The sequence below is a fragment of the Naegleria gruberi genome (genome assembly GCF_000004985.1).
Source record: "Naegleria gruberi genomic scaffold NAEGRscaffold_28, whole genome shotgun sequence".
In the NCBI taxonomy this organism is placed as follows: Eukaryota; Heterolobosea; class Eutetramitea; order Acrasida; family Naegleriidae; genus Naegleria; species Naegleria gruberi.
This window is the reverse complement of record NW_003163299.1, coordinates 186,272-211,015: the sequence shown is the minus strand read 5'-3', so window position 1 is coordinate 211,015 and position 24,744 is coordinate 186,272. Positions and strand designations below refer to the sequence as shown.

Genomic DNA, 24,744 nt, shown 5'->3' with positions numbered 1-24,744 from the left:
AGATCGTAGCATCATTACCAAAATGTGAATCATAAACATCTACAGGAATTTAATTGGAACAAACACGTGGAATGCCAAGCATTGAATTGGTATTAACTTTGGTGTTTGAAACGTCATATCTTAATGCTGTGTATGATCCGTCATAATTCCTACATGTCAAGAAGAATGAATTGGTATCTCTTGATATCAAGTTTGAACATGAAGACATTGAGTATTATGAAATATATTTCCCTTTCTTCCAACCAAATGAATCTGAAAGTAAGTTTGTCAAGAATAACAACTGAATTGGCAAGTGGAATCGCCAAGAAATCTCTTCCCACAGTCAAAAATGATTGATGAGAAAGATTAAAGCCTAAATTGAAAGTTGTTGTTCTCATTATTTGCCCATTTTGAGGATTAACAGCAGCAACAACATTTGTGAAAGAAATGTGCAAGGTTGGTTGAGCAGAGCTGGTATCTAATAAGAATTGACAACCATGTTCAAGTCCTTCAATCTTCTCAAGCCAAATTGCCAACACCTTAATAATTACCCCACTTAAGCGTAAGTTTATAATAAGATTGAGGAGATAAATCTCCTTTCTCTCCAATTTCATCATTGAGTGTGAAGCAAGAAATATTCTGCAGAGAAGTGAGCTTGAATGGAATTTAATATTATAAATCTACAACTAGAACTACCTTAAATACCAAGAAATTCATGTAGTAATTATTGTAATTCATCAAGCAGGAAAAGAATAGAATCCTCTCAATCGCAAGTTTGGAATTTTTGAGGAGATAAACGTAAATACCTAAGATGTAAAACTTATGGCTCGCCACGTTACCGTCTCGGGAGGAATCGAACCTCCGTCAATGGATTCAAAGTCCACTATGCTACCATTACACCACGAGACGAGCACATTCATTATGAAAATAATGTTCTGATAATCCATATCCGTAATTTGATTCCTTTTATTAATTAAGGGCCAACTTAATTAAACAACCTAGGATAGAAAATAAGCACGTACAAAGGCATGCCAAACAACAACTACCTAAAACTACAGATAACACTACAGTAATGATTAAATTAGTGTCACCATTTTCACACTCATTAATTGGATTCATAAATGTAAAACTGGAAGATTTGTCACACCCAATGTATGTAGTATAATTAGCTCCAATTCTTTGTCTCATTTCCAATTCCATAGTTGATCCTCCACTATTCCAAATATAAGCATCCTTAGTTGAAATAAATGTATTAGCTCCACACAAATCATCACAATAGTATTTAACAGTTATCTGAGAAGAAAGACTTTCATCCTTAAACTTGAAAGTTGCCTTAAATTTTGAATTAACCAAAATATATTGAATATTGGCAAGGAAGTTACTCTTCACTATTGAGTACTTGTCAGTGATAGAAAAGAGAATATTCGTCGTGTAGGATTCACTCGAAATGACAATTATAGTTTGCTTACTCACCACCTGATCGATTATCACTTGTAATTGTTGATCAGTATTCGTTGTTACCAATGGGGCCTGATTCTCACTCAATGCAAAGTAATGTACATTTATATTCTGTTCCATGCTATTCACTATGAAATTATCGTAAATTTGTGATGGATTTCTTCCTTCAGGAATTGAGCTTTTAATTTCAATCATTAAATATATTTAACAAATGGAAGTAAAGAATAATTATTTACATAGGAACATTAACGTACCAAACACCACAAATTCCTATCAGTTTCATAACGGAGGAATTGTAGAATTTCGTCACTACGCTTATCCACACAGTTGAACTTTTCACAACTATAACACCAATGAAGATTAAAATGAGGGAGAGGAGGAAAATTCTAAGCGACTTGCGGAAAGGATAGTTGTGTTGCATTTTTTTATAATCTTGTATGAACTTTTTTAAATGTTAGTTCAATGTTTACAATATTGAGAATTAATGATATGAATGGCCTTGAGAATGAAATATTAGACTACTTTCCTTGGAATGTCTTCCAACAAATTTAGGTACCAAAATACTTAATTTATCTATACAAAACATTAAAGGCTGGGAAGTGCCAAGTTCTATTCGAATTCCATGCCTCAATCACTTGTTCATAGACCATGAGTGGCATTTCATCACCAGGTCTAAAATGTGTATCCAATTTAATCAAATAAACTTCCATTACTAGGAAATGGAATAACACTCCACAGTTCACTAACATGTGCCAAATGGCATGAGCTGCTGGTATTCTACCATCTCCATATTTGAGAATGAAACATCCTCCCGAATAGAAAATACCTCCAATCAATAAGAAAATAAAAGCCTCAATTGGAACGTGTGTAAATAGAGCTGGTGGAATAATTATAATAGCAACCCAACCCATCAAATTCAACAAGACAACACTTTCAATTTGAGGTAAGAATTTGGTATTGTAAGATTTGATGAGTCCAATAACTGCAATACTCCACACCAAAACTGCAAAACCTTTTCCAAACGTTCCATCCTCTCCAAGTGGAACCAGAGCCAACCATGGTGTATAGGAGGCACCAATGAAAATCTTGACAAAATATTCCATAAATTAGTAAAGAATAATACTAGAAAATACTCACATAAATAGTGGCATAATCCATAGATCTGAAAAAATCAACATTTGGGTGATTTTTTCCATAAATTAGACAAACAAAATGATAAGTACTCGAAACTAGAAACAAAATACACATCCCAATACAAAAAACCAATGCCACAAACATTTCTTCTGATGAGTTGACCAAATTTTCCACAAACATTCTATTCGAAAAGTATGTAAAAATGGCTATTGGCAACAAATGAGTCAATACATTCATTGCTTCCTCAAATTTAGTTGGTTCATAATCATCAACATTACCAGTTGCAGGGAATGGATTCATAATTTGCATTAACCCACAAATAGCACATCCATTTCTCTTCCTTTTTGGATTTTGATGATGAATATGCTTTGTATTGGTATTATCGTGATGGCACTCTTTATGATCATTGGACCTTTTGCAACAATCATCACCATGATGGTGATGATGATCTTTACAATTATGATGATGCTCAATCTTTGAGTCTACTACACTTTCCGATGTCATCTTTATACTACTAAACATTTTATGAAATTAAAATGATTTTATGATCATCACACGGATAAAAGTTATAATCAACACGTTATCCTAAATCTTTCAACCTACCAAATTAACAGTAATGATGAAAATCTTTCAAAACAATGTGATGGTGGATAAATTTGAAGTTTTCCTATTTTTTTGAATGTTTTATAATTGAGCTTTTTCATGCGAGCGCTCAAAAAAGCCAACTTGACAACTGTGGAAGATTTTTATTGTAGTGATAGGTATGATAAATAACCGTTAGATGCTTAATACGAAACAGCTTGTTTTTGGTGCTTGGTGAAAAGGAAAATTCGTTGAGGAACATTTTTGAAATACGGTTACAAAGTTTACAAAATTTCAAAGTGAAGTACTTTGGTTGGTCCATAAACTTGATCATTGAATTGAGAGATGGCTTGTTGAATAGTTGTAATATTATCCAATTTTTTTGAGCATAAAGAAACTTTTGTCAGATGATTTTGAATAATATCCAAAAAAGGTTTTCCCAATAAAACTTTCTTCTGATCCAACTCGAATCCTGTAAATGTTTCCATTGGAAAATAAGTATTATTAGGATTTAGTGTTTCATATATTGGACATTCAAGATAAATAAACGTTAATAGAAGGAGAGCATCATCTGCATTCTTTGCAAATCCCAACAGTGGTAAAACACTGTATATACCTTGTGCAACATGTTTCATAGTAAATTCTTTGTACAATTCTGAAATTTCATCTCTGACTTTTGGATTTAAATGTTTGTGTGCATTCTTTTTTTTATAGAAATGATCTATTACTTCTCCTATTGTAAAATTTGCCATTTGGTGCTGCCTTAGAAAATCACATAATACCCCCATAGACCCACCAAATTTGTTAACGAAATTTTCTGGTGAATAATAGGATTTTATAGATCCAATGACTGAATTAACCAATTTCATAGTAATCTCATCATTAAATTTTACAGTTTCCACAAAGAGAACCTTATCTTGATATTCAAGTTGTTTTGCTGCTGAGACAATTTTCTTTTTGAGTTCAAATCGATATTGGTGTCTAATAACTCTTAATAGTTTCTGGCACTTGTCTGTTGGCAACATTGGTACATACAACAGGGAAATTGTTTTCCTTTTAAAACGGCTCGGATCTTGATCAGCCATATTTTCCAATACACTAGTCCATAATAGTGTTCCTCGTTGAGTTATTAATTCCCAAAATGATGAACAAGACATTCCTAAATTCATCATGGAAGGAATTGAATTCGAAACCATCATGAGTATTTCAAAAATAATTTCATCAGGTAGATTGATAATGAATCGAGTCATTTTTTTTTAAATAGTGAAATATTAATTAATTATTTCATAATATTTAAAATTAATCCTCCTTAAATAAGGTACTATGACTATGCTAATATTAATATTAATTATTAAAGAATGAATTTAATTTGAAATTAAATTTCAAAAATTAAATTTATTCTTCTTCTGCAATAGATTCAATTTCTTGAATGGAATAAATCATTATTTCCTCAAGTGGTGTTGTCGAATCCTCTTCACCATTACTTCCTCCTCCAACAGGAACAAGTGAAATACTCTTTATCGTTTTCATATTTTTACAAATTCTTCCAATTGGTAAATATTTTCCATCATTCCAAGGTGAAGGAGACAATGTCACGTAAAATTGTGAATTCTCACAAAGTCCAATAATTCCAGCTCCTGTATGTTTCAATTTACTTGTAGGAATTTCCTGTAAATATCCATTCCATTCCTTTCCTCCTCTTCCTGTATTTGTTGGATCTCCACCAATAAAAACATGGTTAGGTTGTATGGTATGAATCAATGTATCATTGTAGTATCCACTTAAAGCAAGATCGGAAAAGTATTTACAACCCATAGGAACATGGTGTGTATAGAGTTCGACATCAAAGCTTCCCAAAGATGTTGAAAATCTCAGATATCGTACCATGACATTTAAATCGAGAGCATCTTTTAATTCACTCATATTTTACTATTATGTTGATGATAATTTTGATATCGGAAGGTTCTCCTTCAACTTGTTTTTTTAAATTTTTAAAAATTATTTGTTTGAATTTTTTAAATACTTATTTTTGTGATGATCAAATGCTGTATTGTCATCTATTTACAATTCAATAATTTTCTCACTTTTAAGCATTAAGAATTTCATAAATTAACAATCAATACATATATACTTCAAATTGAAAATACTCTTTCAAAAAGCTTTATTTAAAATGATTAACATTCAATCATTATCATTTAGAGCTTCTTAGTGAATGGAGCATTGAGTCTGGCAACTTGATTCAACAAGGCTTCTGGAGCAGCAGCATTTCTCTTGTTATCTTGAACATTCAAACAAGCAGTTGGCAATTGGAAAACAGCTGGTGATTCAATGGTGTTCTTTACGTCCAACCACTCTTCGAAAATATGATTATTCAAATGACCACCCTTGGACAAGATGTTAATTGGAATGTAGGAATCAGCAGCCAAGATCAAACGAGAAGTCCAACCAAAGACCTTTTCTTCCCAGACATCAGCCTTCAAGGAACCACCAATAGTGATTTGATCAACCTTGGTAGCATTGTTAGCCAAACAGAAGGCTGGCAATTTACCTTCGAGTGGGTGAGAAGTACAAGTGTTGGCAGTTTGATCATAAATGTACATCTTGGCAATGTTGTGCTTCAAAAAGATGGAAACGTGCTTATCATTAGGATCCAATTCGTGAATATCAATTCTTTGTTGTTGGGAATATTCATCAAAGTAGACCTTGTGGAAGTCGTCGTAACGCTGTTTTTTGTTGTGATAGATGAATTATTTAGATTATTATTCAAATGTGATTGATCGTATAGTTTAAAATTTGTTGTTATATTGCAAATATTTCGAATATCATGGAATCGATATTGTAAAAATTATCATATTGTTAAAAAGCACAAGTGATTGTTGTATGAAAGAAAATCGCATTAGAAATTAGAATAAAAAATATTATTCGAAAGTACAAACACAAACCTTCTTTGGATCCATCAACAAGATGGAAGCAGTGAATTGATTGCTGAGACAGTGTTGAGCAGCACTGACGAAACAAACTGATGCAATGAGCAAAAGTGTGACACAGATAATTGACTTCATTTTTTTTAATGGTCAATTCAAGAGGCTGAGTATCAAAAGAAGGTGTGAAAAAATTCTGTTGCGCAAAGTGAAACATCGCTGCTGTGATAGTGAGTTTGACATTGCTTGAAGGTTAAAAAACAACTGACGGATGTTTTTACAATCCGAACTGTTTTATTGATTGGCTGATTGGAGAAGTGTAGGAGTAATCAAGGAACGATCAGTTTTCCATTGTGGGACCTTTGAGTTTGGTTTTAGAAAATTTATTGAGGTGTTTAAATGGTAGATAGTATTCTAGTAAATTAAATGTTAATTATTGGAGATAATATTATCTATTCAGGATCAATGGATCAGATTTGTTAATTTTTAATATTATTATTTATTATTTCTATTATTATTAAATATTATTTCTAGAAATTTGTTAAAATAGAATAAATTTATTATTGAGAGAAAACTTTAGATTGTAAAACGGTAAATTGTTGCTTGTCCAATTTGAATTGTTTTTTCATGATTGGTTCTTTGGAGGAGTAACCAATAACATTGAGACGATCTGAGGTGGCAAGATAATTGACATTATTCTTAATGTTGTTTACAATCTTACGTGCTTGGTCATCATTTTGAGCTAATTTGTACAAATCTCCAACAAGTCCTAACAATTGATTATTAAATGCTGATATAAATACAATAGAGTTGAGCAATTCTGCTGCGCACAATGCTTGCTTCCTCTTCGAGGAGAAATCTTCATCTTTACCTAGCGACATTATTTCCTCTACAGTCTTTCCAATTATAGTGTTACCAATAGCAATAATTTGTTGTTTGTAATCGTCATCTTCCATGAACAATTCATCATTACTGCTCACACCTGTGTAAGTGTATGGAAGGTTTTCTTGAGCTAAGGCACTTAATGTTGATAAGGTGTAGATGAAGAGACGAATCTTGGCATCTGATCCAACTCCCCAATCATATTCCTGAATCAAGTTCAATAAACCTCTCATAAGATAGAATGGACCTTGTTCAGGGTGACCTGGAACTGAAACAAAGCAACTGGAAATGAAACAAATCAATGAAACCAAATCTTCAGTATTATCTATAACTGTATTATCAGCGAGTGTTTCAATTCTTGGAATACTGTTAATTGTTTCAATGGCAAGCTTGAATAATGAATTTGCTTGAGGAAGTAAATTGTTCATGACTGCATATTGCCCACTCAAAACATAAAGTTTGGTTCTCTTGAAAAGATTAGAGAGGGAAGGAATTGTAATGTGACAGAAGGAAATACATGCCTTGACAAAGGAACTTGTCTTGGTAGAGTGTTGAGCCTTCACAAATTTGTAAGTTTTAGCAATCATATTCAATGTCTTGGTGATTAATGCTTCATTAATGCTATCAAACATTGAGAATGATTTTCTGCAATCAACGAAAAAGTTGAGTTGTTTTTCCAATGCCATACCAAAGTCAATGCCATTTACAAAGCCAACGAGAGCTTCACAAACTTCTTCCTTTTCAAAATCTTGTGAGAGTTCATTTACAGAGTTTTGGACAGTTTGTGCAAGATCGAACAAGGAGCTAATAACAACAGGATCAGCTGCTGTTGTGCTCTTTCTCTTTGCAAATGCCTTCAACATTCCCTTACTGACTTCAACTCTTCTAATATTCGAAAGCATGTCAAAAAGTGGCAAGAATTGTTGCAGATTGAATGCCTTGATAAAATCATCAGTATTTTCCAAAATTGTCAAGAGAATATTTTGAATGTCAGCTTCCACAATTTCAAATGTTGTCATACCACTATTCTTCAAGTGTTGAAGCAAGTCTCTGAGTAAAATACCAACTTCCTTGAGAGAAAATGATTTACAGACAAATTCAATAAAGACTTCAACAACTGATGTATAATCAACAATTTCCTTCATGGTTGTAACAAATTTCCAAATTTCGTTCAAGAGTTCCAATTTGTTCTTGTCATCTGGTGGACAAACGCAAAATTGTTCTCCCAAAGATTTGAAAAGAATATGTCTAGGGAGAGAATCGTCACAATTCTTAATTTCATAAATAAGAATGGAGGCAGCTTGAGCAACCAAGTGAGCTTCAAATGAATTGATGATACTGTTCAAGAAGATGGCACTTGATTTTCCTTCTTTTTGATATCTATCTAAAACTTTGTGGAAAAGTGGTTCTCCAGCATCCTTACCCAAAACTTCCAAAATCCAATCGAGAGCAGGAGCTAAAAGATCAAAGTATTGACCCTTATTGATACCAACCTTGTTGAGGAATTTGGTAAAGTGCTCTTCTTCCATTTGTTGTTGTGTATAGACAAAATCATCGAACAAGATCATTAAATATTCCTTTTCATCTGGAATCAATTCAAACCCTTTTCTTGCTAAATAGCAACGAGCATAGTTGGCAATAAGTGGATCACCAATACCTCTAATTTCCTTTGCAATTCTAACAAAATCTTTCTTGAGTCTGACATCTCCATCATAAATAAATCTATAACTAGACAAAATTGTCATTTCCAAATAAAGTCTACCTAAAAGTTCACGAATAGAAGCAACCTTATAATGCCAATTTCTACAAACTTCTTTAGCATCTTCAGTAACATCATGTAAGGAAAATTCCTTTGGTAATTTGGAAATAATTTTACCAGTGATAGGATCAGTACGGTTAGCCTTCTCCTTAATTCTGTTATAAACCAATTTTCCAAAAGTATCCAAAACTTCACTGACCAATACAAACATACTTGGGTAAAATTGAGGAACAGTGCTTTTTCCGAGAATTTTAGAACATTTAATGACAATCTTTAAAGATTTAACACGATCATTATGTATGTTCCAAGCATCTTTCAATTCATCGTTTAACTTTTCCAAATGGCGAAGATAATCCTTTTGAGCCATATATTGTGTATCTTGTTCTTTTTCTTCCTTATCCAATTCATCTAATCTCATCTTTAATCTGTCCTCGAGTTTAATAACTCTGCCTTCTTCTTCTTCCATAATATTCTAAATATTAATTAATTTAAATTTAAATATTTTGTGATGACTACATACCGATATGATCGGAATGTTTTTATCTGTTGTGTACTTCTTTAAGTACTTTTGTCTCTTGAAGGCCCAGTTTAAATATCCAACTTTTTGTCTGGAACCAATTTGTCTATTGAGTTGTCCTGAGATGATGAGGGAAGGTTGGTTATCATTATTATTAGCTGTTGACAGAGGATCAAGGAATTGACTGGCACCACCACTCAAAGGATCTACGGAGAGAGGATTTTCTGATACAACAACAACCTTTGTGGCATTGACGGTCTTCTTCTTTGAGAGTGGATGATCAGCTGATTGAGCAGATCCCAACTTGATCAATCCATTCGAGTAGAGAGTATCAATATCGGTATTCTCTGCTTTATAATTACGAAGTTTTGGTTTCCTATATCCAAATAAATATGTTATTATTAGTATCATCATTATTGTTGTTGTTAACATGATGATATGTTCAAATCGGAGAGTAAAATAAATAAATTTAATGAAAAAATCTTTTATCAGATAACCTACCACTCGAATTCAGGCATTTTTTCGGAGCTGTGATAATATGAATATCTTCCTCGATGTATGTTCATTATTACAAGATTGATACTTAAGCAACCATTGTATAAGATAATGATGATAACAATCCATGTAAAGATAATTAAGAAATCATCTATTATTCGCTGCTCTTTACAACCATTTGTCAGGGTTGGTAAAGAATTTTATTTTTCCAAATCTAAGGGTGCCAAAAATATTTAAGGTGTTTCGTGGGGTTGTAATTGCAAACCAGAGCGCACTCTTTTGAATGATAGCATTCCAAATAAAAAACTGTAGTAGAGGAACCCTCGAAAGCAAAGACGTTCGAACGTATCATTCATGATGAGGAAGAACAATTTGTGTATAGGAAATAGAAAATTGGTTGCTGGTTATATAATTTTGTTAGTCAGCTTGATAGTCATAGCGGTTATTGTGAGCTCCAAATCAAATTGGAACATCTCGAAAGCAGCACATGAACAGTGTACTGTTGTTGGCAGTGGTGATGGAGAGGAGAACAGTTATGAATTAACAATAGAGGCTTACAATTCTTATTTTGATGAAGAGAATAATGTCCTATTCTTTGTTGAGAATAATACAATAAGGAAAGTGGAGTTAACGAATGGAATGATCAGCACATTAATGGTATGTAATAGCAAATATTTGCTGTCCTTATTTATTATTCAAAGGTGGGTAAGGGAGATGATGCTAATTGCCCAAACAACCTTGAAGCAGTTGGGAACATTAGAGAATTGAACATGTGGAAAGGAAATTTAATATGGATAGAATCTGGTAACAATATTAAAGTGCTGGACATGACAACAAGAAATATTTCTAATATTGTGAGAATGGACTTGAATATGAATCATATTTCATCAATTACTGTTGATTCAAAGACAAATGATATTTACATGGCTGATCGAGGTAAGTTATTGCTTGAAATCTTATCGACCTCTTTGATTATAAAAAAGATAATAATATTATTAAGAAAGTGGAAGCAGAGACTGGTGGCTCAAGTATCTTCTATTCTTGGACTGAGAGAGCTGATGACATGAAAATGAAATTTTGCTCTGGAAACCTGTACCTCTTGGCAAAGACAGCAAGAATGGAGGCGAGTTGGGTATTGACAGCAATTAATAAGGAAGGTGGAAGGAGTACTGTTTATGAAATTGGAAATTCGGTGTCTTCCATGCAATGTTCCCGGAACAACTTGTTCATTACCACCCTTGACAATCAAGTGAAGAAACTTGACTTGAATAATGAAGAGATTCAACTTAAGAAGGAGCTTAATTGGGTTTCATCAAATAAGAGATTGAAAGTTATCAAATCCAAAGACAAGATTTTCATACACTCTTTGAATTGGGAGACAATGGAAATATTATCTGAATCTCAAGGAAAAACAAACACTAGTATTGATACACCTACAACCATTGTAGTGATAGTTGTCACTACAGTTGGCTTTGGTCTTGTTGTGTCTGGGTGCTGTTACATTTTTATTATTGGTGCACTTGCTTATTATTATTTCAAAGTTCAGGCAGGGGAACCTAATTTGACATCTGTTCATTTCAGTCATGCAATTCAAAAACCAAAGAAAACTGTTGTTGCACCTTACTTTTAGATATAAGTTATAAATTTATTTAAACAAGTTCCAAACGTGCTTATTATTGATTTACAACAGGGGCAAAGTTCTTAGACAACGGAGAGGAGTCTTTCTTGTTTTTCTTTCTACGAGTCGTTCTCGAACGTACTGGAATTTCCAAAACTTGTTCTAGAGGTGAACATTTCACTATTGAAGGAGGTGTAGATGGAATCAATTTCTCACTTGAGGCAGGAGAAGAGAAGAGAGAAGGAGAGCTCTTATCAAGACTTCTTTTGTGTTGGAGTTTCTTGACTGGGGTGGCATATCTGAGCTTTTCATTTTTCTTTTCTGATGAAATAGCTGAAACAGATTCATAGAGAATTTTTGGAGTGCTGTTTTCCTTATTGGATTCTTGTTGTTTATCCTCTTCTTCTGTTGGTTCCACAACTTGAGCTTGTTCATTATCATCATCCTCTTCTTGGAAGAGGAGACAATCCTTCTCTATTTCTCCATTCATGATGAGTCCCCATGATTTATGAGCATTGAATCCACTCACATTTGAAACCATAACCCAAGTAATCTTATCACCCTTCTTTGCTTTCTTTGCATAATCACTGTTCTTTGTCTTGTTTTGTTCAATGAATTGACTGGAATTAATTTCAAATAAATTACACTTATTCTTGCATGTTTTCTTGAATGTTTTTCCTTGAATTGTAATGGATTTTTGAGAGGAATCATGGAGGGCGCCATGAATATCAACTAGAGTCTTCTTATCCAACTTGACAAAAGTACCACAAGTCAACTCTCCATCTTCATTCAAAACACTACATGTTTCTTCCACTGAATCGTCACAAATTAATCCCCATTTTGAACCAGTAACAATCCATGTGATCTTTTCACCATCGCGAGCTCTCTCTCCATATTTTGAGTTGGATTTTTCATTTTGTTCAATAAAACAAATGTTTTCCACATGAACAAATTTGCATTTGTTTGATGAGCGAAGGCGAATAGGATAGGATTGTGAATTGACAGTGATGGTGTCACCAACTTTCTTGGCGTGGAGTTGGGAGTGAATCTCGAGAGCGGATATCACTTGTGTCATTCTGCCTTTTTTTTGATTTAATTGCTATTTGATCACATTAAAATTTTAAATAACAATCAAAATTGTGTAACGGTAACTTTTAAAAAGAAGGTAAAACAAGGAAATTGTAATCCTTCAAATAATTCAATATTATAACATTAATAAATAAGTCCTAGGTTTATTTGGTTATATTTACAAGAGATTATTTCTTCGAGCTGCGAACTCTACTAGAGATTGCAGAGAATAAATAAGGTACGTCGTTAAGGTAAATGGCTCGCTGAATAATGTCAGAAAAGTCAATTCTCTGCGATGAAATTGGTTGAGCACATGTTACTGAAATTAAAGCAGGTTCTTTGTAATGTTTGTTGAATGAGAGGACTACATCCAGTTTGGTAACTTGATCTGCTGAAAGAGGTATCTTCAATTCAACTTCTACTACTTGTTTCGAATGGAATTCTCTACAGTCTATAATTTCAATATTGTTACACCATTTGAGGAATTTGAATTCATTCACAGCAGACAGGATGGTCAAGTTTTCAATTGGCTTTGGAGGTTGAACTGGAATAATTCTTTCTTCTTCGTCCTCGTCCTCTTCTTCTTCAATATCTTCTTCTGCTCCAACATCAGAGAATGAGAGACGTTTTCTGGTATCTCCCAGATATTCATCAAGTGTTTTTGGCTCTTTCCCAATTTCATCTTCTTCATCGACGACAGTCATACCTCCTTGATTGTCTTGACTATCAGCATCTTGAGAATGGTTATCTACTATTTGTTGTTCTTCAACTGCAGGTGTATTATCTGTCATAATATCAATTAGTGATGTGCTATCTTCTAAAAGGTCTGGATTCTCCAACTTTTCAAACATTTCCTCATATCTTTGTTTCAAACTCTTGAGATGAGCAAACTTTTCATGTAAAATCTTAGTCTTGGTTTCCAACTCTTCCGATAACATGTTGGTTTCCTTCTTCTTTTGCTTGTATTCCTTCTTTTCCTGTTGAATGTGGCTCTCATCAAAATTCATCGATCCCTTAAAACGATCCACCACATTTCCACTCTCATCCAAATGTTCTAATCTTTCCATGCTCATCTTTTTAGTACACAATTCTTGGTACAAAAACAAGAGCTTTTTGAGTTGGCTTTTCATCACGGAGCCTTCACTTTCTTCATCTTCCAATTTGTTTTGTGCCGTGTCGTGTAAGTGGAGGAAGGTTAACTTCTTGTTATTTTCAAAATCATTGCCAATAATTAATTCTGATGTCATTTCGGATTGGTCCATCATGCGACTATTATCACCAAGGAGTGATGATCCATGATGATCGGTTATTAAACTCAGACCACCAGTTAAGAGTGAGTCTCTCATTGGTGGAGGTGGTGAGAACATTATGCTTTCATTGTGAGGCATTTTTTTTATGTTGTTAATTTTTTAAACGTTCATTTTTGGCGCGAAAAAACAAATTGATAAAACAATCTCAACAGTGTATGAAATCTAAGAACATATTCAATATAAAGCCAGTTCCTATTAGAGGCATGAGGGAACCATTTGGTTAAATTGAGTAATTTTCAAAATGAAATACTTGTTCATTGTAATCTTTTCAACATAAAGAATTTCAACTTTAGAGCATATTCATAAAATACCGCCAAAAAAATGCCTCCAAAAACACCCACTTCCAGCAAACACAAGAAGGGTGCAAACTCCATCACACCATCACCAAAGACACCTTCGTCAAGTAAAAGCCAAAGTGGTGGAAGTGCAAGTAGCAAGAAATCTTCATCATCAACACCTGGTACAAGTAGTAGTCTGTCATCAAAAAAGAAATCAATTTCTCCTGGAGTTAAATCAGCTTCAATTCTTTCCTTCTTCCAGCCTTCGAAAGGTAATAATAATTCTTCTTCTGTGACTCCGAAGAAGAGAAGTATTTCGGAGGTAGATTCACAGGGAAATACTGCAGAGGATGCCCTGATTATTCTCGATGATGATGACAATCTTGTTGGTGAAATGGTCAACAGAACTCCTTCCTCTTCCGATGGTGGTAAATTATTCTCATCAGCAATTATTGATATTGATGGTGGAAAAGATCACGATTCACATGTTGTGACCATTCTTGATAATTCACCTCTTACAGATTTGGTCAAGCAGGATAGTCAGCAACGATTTGGTAACTTAGACTCACAGGGATTGAATGAAGAGGATTCATTTGATGGAGTGAGAAGCTATTACTTGTTTCACTTTTTGGAAATTTTGGATACTGTCATGAAGAGAGATGGCCATCTATTTATCGATGAAGAAAAGCAGTATATCAGTAATTTTAAAAATCTTTGTACAGCATCTCAACGATTGTATATTAGAATGTTTAATAGAAAACAGAAATATTTCACAAAAACCGAGTTGGATAAATATAAGAAAGAGTTGGAAAAAACCATAGATATTAATGAAGAGGATAGCGAGGAGAGAAAGAAAAATCAAGTGATATGTTGCAAGAGTGTGAAAGAGGCACTCTCACATCTTGGTAGTGTACAGCTGGTTGACAGCTTATCTATTGTGGATAGGGAACAATCATCAACTGAGTGGAATATTGACGATTTGAAAAGCTTGCTATCTGAATTTACAAACAAGCAATTGAAAGCAATTATAGACAAGAAGAATCTCAGTAATATTGTAAAAAAAGAAAAATCCAAAAAGACAACAGATTCTCCAAAACAAGACCTTATCAAAACAATAATTACCAAACCAGAGTCATTGAACTCTGTTGGAAGCGATGGGAAACAACAAAAGAAGCTTACCTTTCTCAAAAAGAAGGAGCCGACCGAATCAAAACCACTAGATGATAGTGCCAAAGATTCAGATCCAACAATAATGAGACCATCTGACATCCTGAAACTTATTGCAAAAGCATCAACTTCTAGCAAGGAAATTGAATCAATGTACTATAGATTAGGATCATATGGGAAAACTATTTTCAAACGTATTCATCACCTCTATTTTCTTTCACAATCAGCTGATAACGCAACCATTATGATTTTAGAACAAAAGAAGATTGCAATCTTCCCAAAATATGAAATTCAAGAACAAAAGAGCTTGTTCAGTTCTCGAGAGGATTTTATCAAATACGAAGAAGCATTTGATATCGCCAATACATGGATGGATTCGATTGACGTTCCTGATCCAACTCCTAACAAACAGAATGGCCAAGATGCACAAAACTCACAAGATGCACTTCTTTCAACCATAGAAATGAGATTGGATATGATTCAAAAGAGTAATGTAGATGGAATTGTTGAAAAATTCAATAATTTTGCAAAAGATATCGCATCAAGATTGGAGCAAGATACCTCAATTTTGAAGAAAATGTACGAGGAATCCAATTCAGATTTCACGATGGATTATTATTTATTAAGATTTAGATGTGGATACATTTATGGAAGACTCTTGTGGTTCTGTGTTAAGGTGTTAGAGAGAAATAAGAATTATGAATTGGCCATACAATATACCAAGCAAATAATAGAGTCACCATTCATGATAGGTAAAAGAGGAGAGTTCTATAATAGACTAGCACTCGATTATGAACATTTGAAAACTGAAGAGTCCTATAAGAATGCTCTTCAATCTTGTAAGGCTGGAATTTTCAATGAGACTGGTTCTGTATTTGCTAGGAGTATTAGTTTGCCGCCTAACAAGTTGTATGCTCTTGAAAAACGCTACTTTAGAATTTGTAAAAAGTTGGAAAAGATCAATTCGAAACTATATTCTTCCCTATCCAAAGAAAGCTCAGTAATTGATAAATTCATCTCCACCAATGTTAAACCACCCAAATTAGTATACATTCAAGGGAAAACAAAAAAGTTAGAAAATAGAAAATATAGAGAAAAGAAACACCACTTTATTTCACATAAGGACAACGAAACAATTGTGAGTGTGGAAGATTTTGCTATGGAACATTATGAAATGAAGAATTGTATGCAAGGAGCACACTCTGAAGGATCTTTGTGGGCCATGATGTTTATGCTAGTAATGTGGAATATTGTTTTTGACTCATCAATACCATATGTATTCCAGAACAAGTACCAATCGTGCCCTCTTGATTTCATGACTGATGCATTCTACATACGTAGGAGAGACAAGTTCAAGAAACGACTGGAAGAAATTGAAGAAAAAGGTGCTCAATATTTGAAAGAGCAAATCAAGACATGTTGGAATGAAAATTATGGCGTTAATGCTGTTTGTTGTAATTGGAGAGCCTTTACTGAACCAACAGAGGAAGATGGAGATGAGGAAATGACAATGGAAATCCAAGATGATGATGATTCGAGTAGCCAAACCGAAAATAAGGAAAATGAAAAATTGGAAGCTCTCCTAGCTATTGCCGAATGTTTTCCAATCAAGGTCACCACAACAATTCTCCAAACTCTAGCAGAAGACATTAAGGAAAATAGAAGTGGAATGCCTGATTTAATATTATGGAAAATTCAGCAAGATGGAAAACACGAACATCTCCTCAGTGAAATCAAAGGACCAGGAGACAAACTCAGTGAAAAACAAATTATTTGGATTGATCTACTCACGAAAGCTGGATGTTCCATCGAAGTATGCCATGTAAAAGTTAAAGAAGATAGCTCAACATCCTCCACTCCAGTAGAACAACAACCAAAAAAGAAACGAAAATGTTCCTCCGATTCACAAATTGAATTTCTCGATGATGATTTGTGGGCTAGTATTGAAGAACAATCTACTCAACAGGAAGAAGACAATACTGATGATGAAGACGAAGAGGTCTCTGAAAATGATGAAATCGATTTGTTAGAACCTTAGTTTACCAGTTTAGAACCCAAATAGAACACGTGTTTTTATTCTATTCTTATCTTTACTTTTTCCTTTTCACAAAACAAAAAATGCAACAACAATACAATGCTCCAGCCAGACCTTTCCGCTATGAGGAAAAAAGCGTTGAAGATGATTTTGAATTGGTGAACGTTGTGAGCAGGACAAATAGGAAGAGTTTACCTCCGTCGATGACGAGCAATGCCGGAGGTGGGCAATCAATTATTAATAATAATAATCAAACACAACAATATAGTGGGATATTATCAACAGCTACGAATCGATTATCGTTGAGTTTGATTTCTCCTGTGGTGATGGATGGAAATTCTGATCGGAAAGAGGAAGTTAATAATACTGTACCATCATCATTAAATAATAGACGAAGTGTTGAATTGGTGGTCGAGTACAATTTCAGACCAGACTTTGAGAAGGAATACATTAAACGAACTGAAGAATTGATGAAGAGAGAGGAAGAAGAGGAAAAAACTAGGAAGGCAAAGTTTATTGCCCTGTTGGAAGAATTAAATTCAACAAAAGGAAATAATGATTCATTGACTACAAGTAGCAGCAATAATAACACTAATAGTAAGATTAACAAGGAAGTTATTCCACAAAATAATTTCATGATCAATAATAATTAACACTACCAATCCACCACCAAGTCTTACACAATCAATTAATCAACTTGTAAATATTCCATTCTCTTCTTCTATTGAAAATGTAAATAATACTGGCAGAACAATATCTCCATATAATAATAATAGTAATACTAATAGTATTATCAATGGTATTAATACCAATGTATCACCAAACAATAATTACAATTCAACTAATAATTATAGACACTCTTCCTATGCGCCACCAGTGGCTGGGGTTGACTCCTATCAAGCACAACCAACTTACACAGCTATTCCAACAATGGATCCAAACCCATTACTTGGTTTCTCGACAGATGAAGAAGTAGAGTGCTACTATAATGTTTTGGAAGTTTACAAATATCCAGGATTTTCGAGTGAATTAGCAAGATTTGCAACAGAGGCATACAGAGGGGATCAATTGAAAGTATTTGACTTTTGTGACAAGTATAGACAATTATCAGAAATGCACTTTTCAGATAAGGATATTAAGGAAGTCCTATTATTAACAGATAGAAGTTTTGAACAATCATTAGACATGTTGGTAAATCAAAAATCTCAATTCCCTTCATCATCCTATCAATCACCACAAATGAATAAATACACAACCATGTAGATTTATTTCATGGACTCTAAAATTGCCTTTTGTAACTCGATATCATCCAAGTCTGTACCAATGGTACCAGCTAATTGTTTTTGCTTTTCAAGTTCTTGCTTTTTGTTTTTTAAAATCTCTGCTTCTTCCATCATACGTGAGAGCATTGATTGACCTGATTTAATAGCTGTAGCTCTTGTTGTAACAGTTGATTTTGGTCTTGGACAGCCAAACTCGCCAGAAATCATAAGATCCTCCCTTACTACATTGAATACAGATTGAAGTCTACTATCACACAATACTGTACATCCCATAACATCTTGTTTAACATTCTCATTAAAGAAGTCCTTGACTGGCTTTTCCAATAAATTAGAAAGTTTTTCAGTAGCATTTTCAAGCATTTCAATATTATCTTCAGTCACGTTTCTGGCACTTTGTCTAATCTTTTCATTAATCATCTCTTTACAACCTTCTAAAATCTTCTTATCTGCACAAGCAGTAGGGTCAAACATGTAGTATGAGAATACATAACAGAATTGAAGGCCCTTTCTACAATTGAAAAGTGTCAACATGGCTTGTTCAACCCATTGAACTTCAATCCAAGCAGAGTTTGGCCTCAATTCAAACATTTCAACCATCTTTTTCTTGATTACTTCTCTGGTCTTTTCTTCTCTAGTTCTTGAATCTTCGTGAGCTTTATATCTGTTATAGTAGTGCAAATATCTTTCCAAAGAGACTCTGGCATTTTCAGTATTCTTTTCTTCAAATCTTCCGCAAGAGTGTTGGTATGTTGTGTGATTGAAATCACATAAACAAACCCAACAAAAGTGGTGTTGACATTTATGACAATGCATATGGTTACAACCACCATTCTTTTCAATTGGAGTGTGACATTTTGGACAATCTTTTGTATTTACAGCCAACCAGTTAAATGTTTCACTATCATTTTGACATTTTACAGTCCAAGCAGTCATCATATTACAAGTAGCTGGTAAGTGTGGGAATTTCAAACAATTGAAACAGAATGAACATCCACATTTGCAATCAATTTCAAGTGGTGTAGTGTGAGGTACATTAACTCGGACACATCTTCCACAACAAGGTGCAGATGGACACCACTTAATACTAACATTGTCTTCAACATAGGATTCAATAAATTTAGCATCAAATTTCTTCTTATTTTGAGAACTAGCAAATTGACTAATAAGATCATCATCAACAATACAAGCACATCCAAGTTCAGGACAAAGAATTTGTAATTTTCCTTCCTTGATCTTACTTTCAATGTGTGCCTTCCAACAATTATTACAAAAAGCATGAGAACAAGCTGGTAATTTTGTACATTGATCAGCAGGTACATCATCATAACAGAGTGGACATTCAAATGTTTCACATCCCGATACTTTCAAACTGTCAGCATCACGAAGATCATTCTCACTCAAACCTGCTGCTTTCAAAAGACCTTCCTTTCCATTCTCGAAGAAAATATTTAAAACCTAATATTGATGATCAAATTGTAAATAATTATTATTATAATACTATGACTACTATTATTCCTAGATATTGTTAACTTACTCTTTCTGCCTTCCCTATTTAATTGTATTATTGATTAGTATTATTATAAGATTGATCATTTTGATGAATAATATCAAACTTGAAGAAACTTACAACCACACTTTCTCAACAAGACTTTTGCCGATGTATCAGTCACTCCAACAATCTCCACAATACGAGCAATTTCCTTCTCTTGTTCTTGAACAATTTCTTCCTGGGTGAGAATTACATATTCAACATCCTTTGCATCAAACTCTTGTCCATCGTAGGCTGTACCATCTTCATCATCGATCATGAAGGCATCATCTTCATCAAATCGATAGGATTGTCCAGTACCTTTTAATAACCGACAAACACAAACACATTAGCAAACAATTCTCCCACTTACCTGGCGTCATTTCAATTTCCTCATCATCAATGGCAAATTCCAAGTCTTCATCATCGTAATCGCTCATTTTTATTTGTGTTTGTTTGTTGGAACTTTTCAATGTTCTACTTTTAGCATGAAATGATGAAGTTTACAATAAAAGTGTTTGGTGAGGTTGCAATTTTAATGATGAACCGATTTGTTCATTTAGTGAGAATAATTGGTCGAGACACAGAGCAGCAGGCAGCAGCAGATTTAATATATTTACAAGATTTTTGTGTTAAATTCAAATCAAAGAATTGTTACATATGAAGGAATCGAATATTGAATTGGAAAATATCTAGTAGTGAGCATTTTCTTCATCGTCATCGTCTTCTGGTGGAATTTCTTTCAGTAATTTGATGCACATTTGAGCTGTTAATTTGGATTGACTGATATTGAGCATTTCAGTTAATAAATTGATGAGTTTCTTATTGTGATATACTCTTCCAATCTTATTTTTGATATATTCCTTCCAATATGATAATTCTTCTTCTGATAATTGTTGCTGTTGTTGCAAAGTTCTTACTAATTGATAGGTATAAGAGGCTTGAATTGAGTTCTTGTCAATATTTTGAGATTCCTCAGAGGACATATCAAGGGAGAGTGTCACTAATTGATAAATTGAAATGGCACAAGCATAAACATCCAAATATTGCCATCCAGCTAGTTCTTCATTTGTAGTTGAGGATTTGGAAATAATTTCCTTAATTTCATCGTTTTTAGTGAGCTGTTCTGGATTATCAACTTGCTTTTCATCGAGATCATCAGAAGAGTTATTGGAATTATAGGTCGTTTCTGATTTTGATTGCAACAAGTTGGCTCCACCAAGCATGGACAATTCTGACTTGTTGAAATAATTGTTCAGATATAAATTCATGGTATGAATGTGAATTCCAACATAACCCAAGGAAATATTCTCCAGAGTTTCATCCATAAAAATGTTATCTAAGGAAATTCCACCATACATCTTTATGTTGATTCAGTGTATTATGCCATCCAATTCGAATAAATATGGATAAAAAATTGGTTACATATTTTTCAATCATTCCAATACATACAGTTGTCTTTAAATTAGTATGAATATAATTAATAGCTTCCAATAATTGAGAAAAATAGCACAAAATTTGTTGAATTTTGAGGAATTTCTGCTTTTCCAATCTTGTCTTGAGTAAACGAAGCATACTTCCCTGAGTGTAGTAAGGAGTAACAATACAACAGGAATTCTTTGTAATGTATGTGTCTAGGATTGGAACTACATATTTATGAGAGTATGAATTGAATCTAGACATGAAATACATTAAGAATGATGATGGCTATTCGAAACAATCAGTCAATCAGAATAAACTACCAAATCACACTTACACTTTCTGAAGTTTTACAATCAATTTCAATAACTATTTCATCCATTAGCCATTCCTACATCATTAATTCCTAAAACTTACTCGTTTTATATTCTCCAGCTTTAAAATCTCTTGCTTGATAAACTAAAAAACCCACCAACAAATTTTCCATTCGATTAAAAATTCATATTAATACAAATTCCATCACATCATCCGAATCGACACAAATATTAAATTCCTCATCACTCGATTCTAAAAAACATACACTTTGCAAAATTTGGCCACAAATTCAAACTCGATCCTTTTTGTTCAACAATTTTCTGATAACGATCCCTTCGGAAGGAAGTTTCAAAAATTGGAATTGATTGTCCAATCAAATCATTTGATTCATTTAAAGATGAAGCTGATGAAGGATTTGAAGAAAATTCTTGGTCAAATTTCTCGGGATCCATTCGACCACTTTCGACGGCTCTCTTGGATAAATCAAAGGAAGAAACTTGAACCGATTGAAGGGAATAGTGGTGATGTTGGGTGAAGGCAGAAGGAGATGAAGTTTGTTGCATTTTTTTAATGTTGTTCCTTGATGTTTGAATGATGTTGTATTAATGCTATTATAATCTTTAATGTTTACAAAAATATTTAAAAATGTTTGGCGCCAAAACTCGTCGATTCCCAAAAAATATAGAAAAAAATAACAATAATTCTTCTGCATAGCTTCTCGAATCGGATCAATCAACATTTTCGGAAGAAATATTTAACAACAAGAATTAATTTAATTTAATATTGTAAAAAAGATGAGGACGTTTAAAAAGAAGAATCCAGTGCTTGTCAAAGTGGAGAGTTCACCCAACTCGAAAAAAGTCTCCCTCTTCAATGATATTAACAGTGATGATGAAAAGAAGAAGAAACGTACCAGAAGAAAGAGTGATGATGACATTTTCGGTGAGAATGTATTTGATGAAACTTTGAAGGAAAAGACAAAGAAACGTTCAAGCCTTGATTCATCATCACAATCAAAATTACCATCAACTCCAAAGAAGAGTCCGAAACCATCTTCATCAAAATCAACACCAAGCAAGAGTCCAAAAGTTGGCACACCAAAAACTCCAAAAACACCAAATTCAAAATCACCAGGAAAGAAATCATCATCTGCTGAGGATAACTTCTTCTCCGATGATCTTTTTGATGACGTTTTTGATTATTCTTCATCAGAAGATGAATATGGAGAAAAGGAAATTAGAGCACTCAAAAAACAAAAGAGAATGTCATCAACTTCAATTAAGGTTTCAGGAAAGGAGTTGGATAAGAAGGAGAGTATTTTAAACTATTTAGGTGGACTCAATTCTAGATCTTTGGATATTAAATGTTCAAGTGCTAGCTCACTTGCACAAATGTTTTCACAGGAAGGAAATGATTTGGGAATTTTCCTCAGAGCGTAAGTTTGATAAGAATTTGTTTCATTATTTATTCAATAATGTCCCTAGTCACTCCATGGTTAAGTCTATGGTTGAAACTCTATGCACAGTCATTGATTTTGAAAAGCAACAATTACTTTCATTGACAGCTGCTCAAATTATAGGGATTCTCCTTAAAGATCCTCTGAATGCTGAATATGCAACTGAAACCTCATTCGTCACACTCCATGAAATTATCAAACAGCACCATGTGTTAAAGTGGCAACAAACTTCAAACTTGGATTCCATCAAAAGAACCAAACGAACAAGAATGGCAGCTCTCAAAGCAGGCTCACCAAAGAAAGCTCAAAAAGAGCAAGAAAAGGTAGTAGATGAGGATGCCAACATTAAAACATTCGAGAAGACCACCATTTCCTTGGCTCTATCTGCCATGGTAAATATTGTAAATTACGAGCATTACAACTTTGAATTGAAGTATCACCAATCATCCAATAAGGAAGAATTTATAACCAAGAACAAACCAACCCTGTTATTTGTTAAATCGAATAGTATAGAAACAATAGAGCGATTAGTACCTTGCCTATTGGCAATATTAGAACAAGAACGAGATGATCTAATATCTGGTGATATGTGTAACTGTATTAAAATGCTGGAAAAGAATGGAATTGTGACAAAGTATGCCTCTTCAGACCCAAGTAAGAATGCTGAGGCTTGGAACTATTTCTTACCTGCTCTTATTAGATTATTGAATTGTCTGACACCAATCAGTAAGTGGATCTTGGAATATTATTTGTGGTTTACCATTTTCAAATAGACAAATCTTTATTGAGCGAGCTTAAAGATGGCCATCCAGTGTTGGATTGCACCCTCATCACTTTACGTTTTTTGACAAATATCAGCAATTGTAATAATGATATTTGCAACAAAATTGCCGAAGAAAATGGTATTTCTGGAGTGTGTTCTGTTTTAGCCTCAAGTTATACACAACATTTCGACATTCTCACAATGTCTTTGGCCTTACTTTCAAACATGACAGATAGTAGCTGGACTAATCGAGAGCTAATAAGAAATTTCAGTAAGTATTGAGAAAACGTTTTTCTTACCCTATTCCAAAAGAGTTTGAATTTAGAGGAAAGACTAAGAAATTATTACAATTTTTAATAGATTTATTCAAGGAATATTATGCCAAACAAGACTACAAAGATGAGGATGAAACAGTTAATGTAGCAGAGCAAGCAACAACTGATTCCCAAAGAAGTGACAATGCAGCTGCGGAGATTGTGGATTTAGTTTCGACTGAAAAGAAAGAAAATGAAAAGAAGGGTGATTTGAGAAGCAGTCTTAAACATACGGAAGATAATATCATCACTTCTTATTTGGCAATTCTTATTGGTTGTTTGTGCAAGGATCACGAAGCTAACAGGGAATCCATTAAGAAAGACCTTCCTGAAAACTCTTTCATTTCTCTAATTATTGCCCTAAAGGCCTTTGTGATCTACCAATCCAAAGCACAATTACTCACAAAAGAAACATACGACTCAATCACAACAATATTGAAGGACTTGGAAGAAAATCCATAAT

At 33.7% G+C, this 24,744-nt stretch overlaps 14 protein-coding genes and 1 non-coding gene across 15 annotated transcripts; 4 read left to right on the top strand and 11 right to left on the bottom strand.

The window, feature by feature from the left end:
* Window positions 1-817: 817 nt before the first annotated feature.
* On the bottom strand, window positions 818-888 carry NAEGRDRAFT_t359. Its single transcript has one exon. It is a non-coding gene; the product is annotated as a tRNA-Gln (tRNA).
* Window positions 889-948: 60 nt separating this feature from the next.
* On the bottom strand, window positions 949-1,632 carry NAEGRDRAFT_68391 (uncharacterized protein; the record flags this gene model as incomplete). Its single annotated transcript, XM_002676321.1, has 1 exon — window positions 949-1,632. The coding sequence occupies one exon, from the start codon at window positions 1,630-1,632 to the stop codon at window positions 949-951; it is 684 nt and encodes a 227-aa protein (XP_002676367.1).
* Window positions 1,633-2,002: 370 nt separating this feature from the next.
* On the bottom strand, window positions 2,003-3,238 carry NAEGRDRAFT_80004 (uncharacterized protein). The gene is made up of 3 exons (XM_002676320.1): window positions 3,175-3,238; window positions 2,575-3,085; window positions 2,003-2,522 (listed from the first exon to the last, which is right to left on the bottom strand). Exons 2-3 carry the CDS (start codon window positions 3,073-3,075, stop codon window positions 2,007-2,009), a joined length of 1,017 nt encoding a protein of 338 aa, XP_002676366.1. The 5' UTR covers window positions 3,076-3,085; window positions 3,175-3,238; the 3' UTR covers window positions 2,003-2,006.
* Window positions 3,239-3,437: 199 nt separating this feature from the next.
* NAEGRDRAFT_68389 (uncharacterized protein) lies at window positions 3,438-4,403 on the bottom strand (the record flags this gene model as incomplete). The annotated part of the gene is made up of 1 exon (XM_002676319.1): window positions 3,438-4,403. The coding sequence occupies one exon, from the start codon at window positions 4,401-4,403 to the stop codon at window positions 3,438-3,440; it is 966 nt and encodes a 321-aa protein (XP_002676365.1).
* A 250-nt stretch (window positions 4,404-4,653) lies between these two features.
* On the bottom strand, window positions 4,654-5,046 carry NAEGRDRAFT_4384 (uncharacterized protein; the record flags this gene model as incomplete). The annotated part of the gene is made up of 1 exon (XM_002676318.1): window positions 4,654-5,046. A coding segment is annotated over one exon (393 nt), but the record flags the coding sequence as incomplete, so codon positions are not given.
* Window positions 5,047-5,281: 235 nt separating this feature from the next.
* On the bottom strand, window positions 5,282-6,220 carry NAEGRDRAFT_80003 (uncharacterized protein). The gene is made up of 2 exons (XM_002676317.1): window positions 6,096-6,220; window positions 5,282-5,876 (listed from the first exon to the last, which is right to left on the bottom strand). The coding sequence occupies exons 1-2, from the start codon at window positions 6,213-6,215 to the stop codon at window positions 5,349-5,351; spliced, it is 648 nt and encodes a 215-aa protein (XP_002676363.1). The 5' UTR covers window positions 6,216-6,220; the 3' UTR covers window positions 5,282-5,348.
* Window positions 6,221-6,616: 396 nt separating this feature from the next.
* On the bottom strand, window positions 6,617-9,145 carry NAEGRDRAFT_39404 (uncharacterized protein). Its single transcript, XM_002676316.1, has one exon. The coding sequence runs from the start codon at window positions 9,131-9,133 to the stop codon at window positions 6,635-6,637; it is 2,499 nt and encodes an 832-aa protein (XP_002676362.1). The 5' UTR covers window positions 9,134-9,145; the 3' UTR covers window positions 6,617-6,634.
* Window positions 9,146-10,796: 1,651 nt separating this feature from the next.
* NAEGRDRAFT_68385 (uncharacterized protein) lies at window positions 10,797-11,357 on the top strand (the record flags this gene model as incomplete). Its single annotated transcript, XM_002676407.1, has 1 exon — window positions 10,797-11,357. One exon carries the CDS (start codon window positions 10,797-10,799, stop codon window positions 11,355-11,357), a length of 561 nt encoding a protein of 186 aa, XP_002676453.1.
* A 43-nt stretch (window positions 11,358-11,400) lies between these two features.
* On the bottom strand, window positions 11,401-12,420 carry NAEGRDRAFT_68384 (uncharacterized protein; the record flags this gene model as incomplete). The annotated part of the gene is made up of 1 exon (XM_002676315.1): window positions 11,401-12,420. The coding sequence occupies one exon, from the start codon at window positions 12,418-12,420 to the stop codon at window positions 11,401-11,403; it is 1,020 nt and encodes a 339-aa protein (XP_002676361.1).
* A 181-nt stretch (window positions 12,421-12,601) lies between these two features.
* Window positions 12,602-13,801, bottom strand: NAEGRDRAFT_68383 (uncharacterized protein; the record flags this gene model as incomplete). The annotated part of the gene is made up of 1 exon (XM_002676314.1): window positions 12,602-13,801. The coding sequence occupies one exon, from the start codon at window positions 13,799-13,801 to the stop codon at window positions 12,602-12,604; it is 1,200 nt and encodes a 399-aa protein (XP_002676360.1).
* A 243-nt stretch (window positions 13,802-14,044) lies between these two features.
* Window positions 14,045-17,206, top strand: NAEGRDRAFT_58243 (uncharacterized protein; the record flags this gene model as incomplete). Its single annotated transcript, XM_002676406.1, has 1 exon — window positions 14,045-17,206. One exon carries the CDS (start codon window positions 14,045-14,047, stop codon window positions 17,204-17,206), a length of 3,162 nt encoding a protein of 1,053 aa, XP_002676452.1.
* An 80-nt stretch (window positions 17,207-17,286) lies between these two features.
* NAEGRDRAFT_49617 (uncharacterized protein) lies at window positions 17,287-17,856 on the top strand (the record flags this gene model as incomplete). The annotated part of the gene is made up of 1 exon (XM_002676405.1): window positions 17,287-17,856. One exon carries the CDS (start codon window positions 17,287-17,289, stop codon window positions 17,854-17,856), a length of 570 nt encoding a protein of 189 aa, XP_002676451.1.
* A 612-nt stretch (window positions 17,857-18,468) lies between these two features.
* NAEGRDRAFT_34212 (uncharacterized protein) lies at window positions 18,469-20,294 on the bottom strand (the record flags this gene model as incomplete). Its single annotated transcript, XM_002676313.1, has 2 exons — window positions 18,469-19,941; window positions 20,100-20,294. The coding sequence occupies 2 exons, from the start codon at window positions 20,292-20,294 to the stop codon at window positions 18,469-18,471; spliced, it is 1,668 nt and encodes a 555-aa protein (XP_002676359.1).
* Window positions 20,295-20,706: 412 nt separating this feature from the next.
* On the bottom strand, window positions 20,707-22,311 carry NAEGRDRAFT_68379 (uncharacterized protein; the record flags this gene model as incomplete). The annotated part of the gene is made up of 5 exons (XM_002676312.1): window positions 20,707-21,375; window positions 21,467-21,721; window positions 21,771-21,802; window positions 21,851-21,892; window positions 22,014-22,311. The coding sequence occupies 5 exons, from the start codon at window positions 22,309-22,311 to the stop codon at window positions 20,707-20,709; spliced, it is 1,296 nt and encodes a 431-aa protein (XP_002676358.1).
* A 231-nt stretch (window positions 22,312-22,542) lies between these two features.
* Window positions 22,543-24,743, top strand: NAEGRDRAFT_68378 (uncharacterized protein; the record flags this gene model as incomplete). Its single annotated transcript, XM_002676404.1, has 4 exons — window positions 22,543-23,183; window positions 23,233-23,930; window positions 23,978-24,238; window positions 24,280-24,743. The coding sequence occupies 4 exons, from the start codon at window positions 22,543-22,545 to the stop codon at window positions 24,741-24,743; spliced, it is 2,064 nt and encodes a 687-aa protein (XP_002676450.1).
* Between the last annotated feature and the right edge of the window lies 1 nt (window position 24,744).

Coding starts and splice junctions, on each gene's coding strand:
- NAEGRDRAFT_80003 (XM_002676317.1), bottom strand. CDS start 6,215: ATGAAGTCAATTATCTGTGTCACACTTTTGCTCATTGCATCAGTTTGT. Junction 5,877..6,095: donor TGTTGATGGATCCAAAGAAG/GTTTGTGTTTGT, acceptor AACAAAAAACAG/CGTTACGACGACTTCCACAA.
- NAEGRDRAFT_39404 (XM_002676316.1), bottom strand. CDS start 9,133: ATGAGATTAGATGAATTGGATAAGGAAGAAAAAGAACAAGATACACAA.
- NAEGRDRAFT_80004 (XM_002676320.1), bottom strand. CDS start 3,075: ATGACATCGGAAAGTGTAGTAGACTCAAAGATTGAGCATCATCATAAT. Junction 2,523..2,574: donor TGGATTATGCCACTATTTAT/GTGAGTATTTTC, acceptor TATTTTGTCAAG/ATTTTCATTGGTGCCTCCTA.